The sequence below is a fragment of the Physeter macrocephalus genome, chromosome 21, assembly GCF_002837175.3.
Source record: "Physeter macrocephalus isolate SW-GA chromosome 21, ASM283717v5, whole genome shotgun sequence".
NCBI lineage: Eukaryota > Metazoa > Chordata > Mammalia > Artiodactyla > Physeteridae > Physeter > Physeter macrocephalus.
The window spans coordinates 39,891,377-39,899,582 of record NC_041234.1 but is presented as its reverse complement, the minus strand read 5'-3'; the positions used below and the strand labels follow the sequence as shown (position 1 = coordinate 39,899,582).

Below are 8,206 nucleotides of genomic sequence, written 5' to 3'. Positions count from 1 at the left end.
AAATACGCTACTTTTTTCTTTGTTTATTATTATGCTACATCACTGGGCATATACAAGTTTAGAATTTTTTTATTTTCCTGAGTTGGTCCTTTTATCATCACGAAGTAAAGCTCCATCCTTAATAATATTTTCTGCCTTAAATATAAATAATGTATACATAAATAGAGCAGCATTTCTTCCTCTTAGTATCTGTCTCATTTGTCTTTTCCTATGTACCTTATATCTTTGGAGGACCTCTTGTAGATAGTATATTACTGAATTTTTCTTAAAAAGGCATACTGATAATCTCTGACTTTTCCCTAGGAAGTTTAGATCACTTTCATTGACTATGATTACCAATGTACTTGGACTTGTTTCTACTTTATTATTTCGTGCTATAATTATACTTTTTTTCATATATATTCCTTTCATACTTTTTACTGTAATGATCATAATTCACTTTCCTCCCCCTTCTACCTGTTTTGAATTTACACCTTCTCCTTATGTTTTTTAAAAATATTTTTCTTGGGCTTCCCTGGTGGCGCAGTGGTTGAGAGTCCGCCTGCCGGTGCAGGGGACGCAGGCTCGTGCCTCGGTCCGGGAAGATCCCACATGCCGCGGAGCGGCTAGGCCCGTGAGCCACAACTACTGAGCCTGCGCGTCCGGAGCCTGTGCTCCGCTACGGGAGAGGCCACAACAGTGAGAGGCCCGCGCACTGGGATGAAGTGTGGCCCCCACTCACCGCAACTGGAGAAAGCCCTTGCACAGAAACGAAGACCCAACACAGCCAAAAATAAATAAATAAATAAATTCATTTTTAAAAAAAAAAAAACAAAAAAACTTCAGGGCTTCCCTGGTGGCACAGTGGTTAAGAATTAGCCTGTGAGCTCTATTTATAATAGCCAGGACTTGGAAGCAACCTAAGTGTCCATCAACAGATGAATTGATAAAGAAGATGTGGCACATATATACAATGGAATATTACTCAGCCATAAAAAGAAATGAAACTGGGTCATTTGTAGTGAAGTGAATGGACCTGGAGTTTGTCATACAGAGTGATGTAAGTCAGAAGGAGAAAAACAAATACTGTATGCTAACACATATATATGGAATCTAAGGAAAAAAAATGTCATGAAGAGCCTAGGGGTAGGAAAGGAATAAAACCCAGACCGACTAGAGCATGGACTTGAGGATATGGGGAGGGGGAAGTGTAAGCTGTGACGAAGTGAGAGAGTGGCATGGACATGTATTCACTACCAAACGTAGGGTGGATAGCTAGTGGGAAGGAGCCGCATGGCAGAGGGAGATCAGCTAGGTGGTTTGTGACCACCTAGAGGGGTGGGATAGGGAGGGTGGGAGGGAGGAAGACGCAAAAGGGAAGAGATATCGGAACATATGTATATGTATCACTGACTCACTTTGTTGTAAAGCAGAAACTAACACACCATTGTAAAGCAATTATACTCCAATAAAGATGTTAAAAAATGTATTATAAAGGCAGGGTTAACATTTAAAGAAATTCATAAAAACAACAAACAAAAATACCCTATGGGATGCAGCAAAACAGTTAAAACAGTTCTAAGAGACAAGTTTATAACAATACAATCCTAACTTAAGAAACAAGAAACATCTCAAATAAACAACCTAACCTTACACCTAAAAGAATTAGAGAAAGAAGAACAAAAAAACCCCAAAGTTAGCAGAAGGAAAGAAATCACAAAGATCAGATCAGAAATAAACAAAAAATAAATGAAGGAAACAATAGCAAAGATCAATAAAACTAAAAGCTGGTTATTTGAGAAAATAAAAAAAATTGATAAACCAGTAGCAAGACTCATCAAGAACAAAAGGGAGAGGACTCAAATCAATAGAAATAGACATGAAAAAGGAGAAGTAACAACTGACACTGCAGAAATACAAAGGATCATGAGAGATTACTACAAGCAATGATATGCCGATAAAAAGGACCACCTGGAAGAAATGGACAAATTCTTACAAATGCACAAGCTTCTGAGTCTGAACTAGGATCAAATAGAAAACATGAACAGACCAATCACAAGCACTGAAATTGAAACTGTGATTTAAAATTTTCCAAGAAACAAAAGCCCAGAACCAGATGGCTTCACAGGTGAATTCTATCAAACATTTAGAGAAGCGCTAACACCTATCCTTCTCAAACTCTTCCAAAAGATAGCAGATGGAGGAACACTCCCAAACTCATTCTATGAGGCCACCATCACCCTGATACCAAAACCAGACAAAGATGGCACAAAGAAAAAATCTACAGGCCAATTTCACTGATGAACACTGATGGAAAAATCCTCAACAAAATACTAGTAAACAGAATCCAACAGCACATTAAAAGGATCGTATACCATGATCAACTGAGAGTTATCCCAGGAATGCAAGGATTCTTCAATATGAAAAATCAATCAATATGATACACCGTATTAGCAAATTGAAGGAGAAAAACCATATGATCATCTCAATAGATGCAGAGAAAGTTTTCGACAAAATTCAACACCAATTTATGATAGAAAAACCCTCCAGAAGGTAAGCATAGATGGAAATTACCTCAACATATAAAGGTCATATATGACAAATCCGCAGCCAACATCGTTCTCAATGGTGAAAAACTGAAACCATTTCCACTAAGATCAGGAACAAGAAAAAGTTGCCTACTTTCACCACTATTATTCAACATAGTTTTGGAAGTTTTAGCCACAGCCGTCAGAGAAGAAGAAGAAATAAAAGGAATCCAAATCGGAAACGAAGAAGTAAAGCTGTCACTCTTTGCAGATGACATGATACTCTACATAGATAATCCTAAAGATGCTACCAGAAAATTACTAGAGCTAATCAATGAATTTGGTAGAGGAGCAGGATAAAAAATTACTGCAGAGAAATCTCTTGCATTCCTATACACTAATGATGAAAAATCTGAAAGTGAAATTAAGAAAACACTCCCATTTACCATTGCAACAACAAGAATCAAATATCTAGGAAGAAACCCACCTAAGGAGACAAAAGGCCTGTCTGCAGAAAATTCTAAGACACTGATAAAAGAAATTAAAGATGATACAAACAGATGGAGAGATATACCATGTTCTTGGATTGTAAGAATCAACATTGTGAAAATGATTATACTACCCAAAACAGTCTACAGATTCAATGCAATCCCTATCAAACTACCAATTGCATTTTTCACAGAACTAGAACAATAAATTTCACAATTTGTATGGAAACACAAAAGACCCCGAATAGCCAAAGCAATCCTGAGAAAGAAAAACGGATCTGGAGGAACCAGGCTCCCGGACTTTAGACAATACTACAAAGTTACAGTAATCAAGATAGTATCATACTTTCACAAAGACAGAAATATAGATCAATGGAACAGGGTATAAAGCCAAGAGATAAACCCACGCACATATGGTCACCTTATCTTTGATAAAGGAGGCAAGAATAGACAGTGGAGAAAAGACAGCCTCTCCAGTAAGTGGTGCTGGGAAAACTGGACAGCTACATGTAAAAGAATGAAATTAGAACACTCCCTAACACCACACAAAAAAATAAACTCAACATGGATTAAAGACCGAAATGTAAGGCCAGACACAATAAAACTCTTAGAGGCAAACATAGGCAGAACACTCTATGACATAAATCACAGCAAGATCCTTTTTGCCCCATCTCCTAGAGAAATGGAAATAAAAACAAAAATAAACAAATAGGACCTAATGAAACTTAGAAGCTTTTGTAACCAAAGGAAACCATAAGCAAGATGAAAAGAAAGCCCTCAGAATGGGAGGAAACATTTGCAAATGGAGCAGCTGACAAAGGATTAATCTCCAAAATTTACAAGTAACTCATGCAGCTCAATATCAATAAAACAATCTACCCAATCCAAAAATTGGCAGAGGACCTAGACAGACATTTCTCCAAAGAAGATATACAGATTGTCAACAAACACATGAAAGAATGCTCAACATCATTGATCATTAGAGAAATGCAAATCAAAAGTACAATGAGATATCATCTCACATCAGTCAGAATGGCCATCATCAAAAAATCTAGAAACAATTAATGCTGGAGAGTGTGTGGAGAAAAGGGAACCCTCTTGAACTCTTGGTGGGAGTGTAAATTGATACATCCACTATGGAGAACAGTATGGAGGTCCCTTAAAAAAGTAAAAATAGAACTACTATACAACCCAGCAATCCCACTACTGTGGATATACCCTGAGAAAACCATAGTTCAAAAAGAGTCATGTACCAAAATATTAATTGCATTTCTATTTACAAAAAAAGTACAAATAGAACTACCATACAACCCAGCAATCCCACTACTGTGGATATACCCTGAGAAAACCATAGTTCAAAAAGAGTCATGTACCAAAATATTAATTGCATTTCTATTTACAATAGTCAGGACATGGAAGCAACCTAAGTGTCCATCAACAGATGAATGGATAAAGAAGATGTGGCACATATATACAATGGAATATTACTCATCCATAAAAAGAAGCGAAATTGAGTTATTTGTAGTGAGGTGGATGGACATAGAGTCTGTCATACAGAGTGAAGTAAGTCAGAAAGAGAAAAACAAATACCGTATGCCAATACATATATATGGAATGTAAAAAACAAACAAAAAAGTGGTCATGAAGAATCTACGTGGAAGAGATGAATAAAGACGCAGTTCTACTAGAGAATGGTCTTGAGGATACGGGGAGGGTGAAGTGTAAGCTGGGACAAAGTCAGAGAGTGGCATAGACATATATACACTACCAAATGTAAAATAGATAGCTAGTTGGAAGCAGCCGCATAGCACAGGAAGATCAGCTAGGTACTTTGTGACCACCTAGGGGGTGAGAAAAAGCGGGTGGGAGGGAGGGAGATGGAAGATGGAAGAGATATTGGGATATATGTATATGTATATGTATAACTGATTCCCTTTGTTATAAAGCAGAAACTAACACACTAACAAACATTGTAAAGCAATTATACTCCAATAAAGATGTTTAAAAAAAGAAAATAAACCTCCCTTTAGAATTTGACTTGGGGAAGTTATGAAAAATGTCAAAAAATTTTGAGAACTTGACTAAATAGAATCTCAGGTTACTATGAAACAATACTTAGTTATCTATTTAACAAAAGCGGTAATAGAAGAATTCAATGGTAAATAGAGCATATTACATAATTATAAAAGCAAAACAGAAGTTTAGTTCTTTAACATTTTGGAGGTTCAGTTTTCTTAAGTGTTCTAAGACCTGATAAAGACAACATGAAGCATGGGAAATTATTTTAAGACAGAAACTCTTGGCTTCCCAGGCAGATTACTTAAAAGGTAATGAAAAAAAATTTTTTCTTTACAATTTCTTATTAAGAGCCGATCAGGAATCTGAAAAAACTATCATTTTAATGGAGAGAAATCATATAATTATTCTTTTTCTTTATCAGTGTACTATTAATACTTAGGCTAATATTTAAAAAAAATTATAAATTTGTTCATCCAATCTTAGCCAGCTTTGAACACACAAGATGAAGATTAATTTTCCAAAATTCCTTCTATAACTTTTATTTATAATATCCATTCAGTTTTTGTCCTACTCTTTTTCTCTTTCTCATTTGGGACCAACCACTGATTCTACTTTTGGACAGAATCACTCTTTTTCCCTTAAGAAAAAACATGTCCTTTATAGATTTCTTATTCAAAAACATCTTACTTTCATTGTATATAGAGTTTTAAAATGTTTACTCTATCATTCCTAATGATTTTATTTACATATATTGATTAGAATTTTATCCATTACTAATCTTTCTTTTACAGAGAAAACTAGGAATTTTGAATTGCCTGCCATGTACTATCATCCTGTAGCAAATATATGAATATATCATTTCATAGTTTCTAATGGCATATGTCTTTTCATAGTACATTTTCTCATGTTTATTAACGCACTCATATATATTTTTTCTATACCATATAAAACAAGATGTTAGATTAGATAAGCTTATGTTCAGCAGTTGATGTTTCAATATTTTATCTCAATTTGAAATGTTCTAGATATTCAATGAATATCCGTCATTTAATTTATGTTAGTATAGCTTTAAGGTTTCAAGTTATTAACATATTTTTGAAACTATTTTTAAGTAGATATATCATAAAGCATAATTATTGTTTAAAAGTTCATTTATAAACTTACATCCATTTAATTCATTTGTTCTTAATTATGCCTGAATTGTTCATGAAAATTTCATGTGACATTAAACAAAACTAGCTATTATCTTATTTTTCTTGTTGAGAAATCAGGCAGTATCAAAAAAGTACAGAAGCAAAGAACTTAAATATTAAACATATGGTTCTCTCTCTCTCACTGTATCTCTCTCTCTTTACTGTCACCCTTGACATGCATCAAGCAATTCATAGGTTGGCTTTATAGTTTTAAAATCTTAAACATTTAATAGAAATAGCTTAAGCATGTTTGACTAGTCAACCTCGGTAGATGAAAATTGTATGTTTGTATTTTATTTAATGCTGAGGACTTAAAGGTATGCCTTTTTCACCCCAACAATTTAAAAACTACCTCTGTTTACCAAAGATTATCCCAGATTATGTGAACTTAAAAATTTGGGGTTAGTTTATATATTTCTGAGAGTTTTAAAGATACATAATTTATATCATAGCTTATTTATATCTAAGCTGATTTTAGTAGAAAATTTTTAAGGGATTTTATGCATACATATAAGACAGATAACATGCAGACATAAACAGATCTTGTTAAAATTTTAGCTGTGTGTCAGGTATATTAACATAAAACTCATTAGTTTATTTCCTCTTTATATTTTTATTCAGACTGTTTCTGACACAAATGGTAAATAGGTAACTATTTACCAATATTTGTGGAGACTTTTAAGATTTTTCATGTGTTTAGTTTCCAAATAGCTTTTTGTTTTCTTTTTTCCTTCTGATGAGAATCATCTCCCTGAAGTTTGTATTTCAGCAGAAACTAACACAACATTGTAAAGCAATTATACTCCAATAAAGATGTTTTATAAATAAATAAATAAATAATATATATCTATCAAATTAAAAAAAAAGAGAGAGAGATGGCTTTCAGGGCCTAGAGAAGACATGGTAGAAAATTTACATCTCAAAGGCACAGAGAAAGGATGTAAGTATTCTCCAGAAAGGAGTTTGGGGCATATTTGCCTATTATCAGTGGTCTAAGGTAATTATTATTCAAATGTTCCTTCTTTTTCTTAAGTGCAGGACAATTAATTATGTTTCCAATGTCTTAATCTTTTACAATATCTGCAAGCATTTTTAGATGAGTAGAGGAAGTTTGGGGATTGTTAACCATCAGGTGGACTTTGAATTTCTTCTAGAACTGCTTTTCAGGTTTTGTAAAGATTTGTAAGGAAAGGACAGTTGTACTTTTTTTGTTTGTTTTTTTTTTCATGACTGCTGAACGGATTTTATTTTTGCCAAGAATGCAGAAAGACACCGAAGGTTAAGTTTGAAGCTGAGATCTCAGTGGCGAGGTGACTCTCCTCCTGAAGAGGGCTGAAGCATCCTGAACTTCGAAAGCTCCAGGTTTAGGTCCAAGAAGGTGTACGTGCTGTAATCATGATGCTGGAGATTCTTGTAGGTGGTGTTGTCAAACAGCTCAGCTGGGGTGGCGGCTGGCGCAGACTTTTTTGGTGGACTTTGCTTCTTGGGATTACGTGGCAATCCCTTTTCATTCTTTCCTGATTCTGCAGAGAGAGAAATTGTAGAAACAAGTCCTCGAAACACTCCTGCTTCTAGGAGCACAGTCTTCAGCCCCTCTGCTCCTCCTTGCCGCAGCAGAAGCAAGGCCACCATGGCCGTAACTCAGGCGCGGGCAGGGCGAACGGCCAGGCGGGTGCAGGTCGCACAGGACTGATGCGGCCGCAGCTTGCTCAGAACAGTTGTTTTTTAATTCCTCAAATAATTGACTCACAGCCTGAATGATATCAAGGGGCTGTCCCATTCATCCAGCTACATTATCTTTATATCAGGGAGAAAAGATCAAGCTAAGATGGATAAAAGACTCTTGTGTTTTAGATTTAGACTTGTGTGTCTTTGGAATGATTTAATAAATCCTTCCACAAAGGCTTCACAATGTTTTCTTTTCCCTCTAAGTACATAGCTCTTTTTTAGCTTGGGGGGAATAACTTTAAAAATATATTTCTATCAGGCTCTGAATATC

General features: G+C 35.1%; 1 protein-coding gene across 1 annotated transcript; it reads right to left on the bottom strand.

Annotated features, from left to right (window-relative positions):
• Positions 1 to 7,506: 7,506 nt before the first annotated feature.
• LOC102977740 (NADH dehydrogenase [ubiquinone] flavoprotein 3, mitochondrial-like) lies at positions 7,507 to 7,839 on the bottom strand. Its single transcript, XM_055081789.1, has one exon. The coding sequence runs from the start codon at positions 7,837 to 7,839 to the stop codon at positions 7,507 to 7,509; it is 333 nt and encodes a 110-aa protein (XP_054937764.1).
• Positions 7,840 to 8,206: the final 367 nt, after the last annotated feature.

What these genes read in the sequence shown, in the direction of transcription:
- LOC102977740 (XM_055081789.1), bottom strand. Translation starts at nt 7,839, where the DNA reads ATGGTGGCCTTGCTTCTGCTGCGGCAAGGAGGAGCAGAGGGGCTGAAG.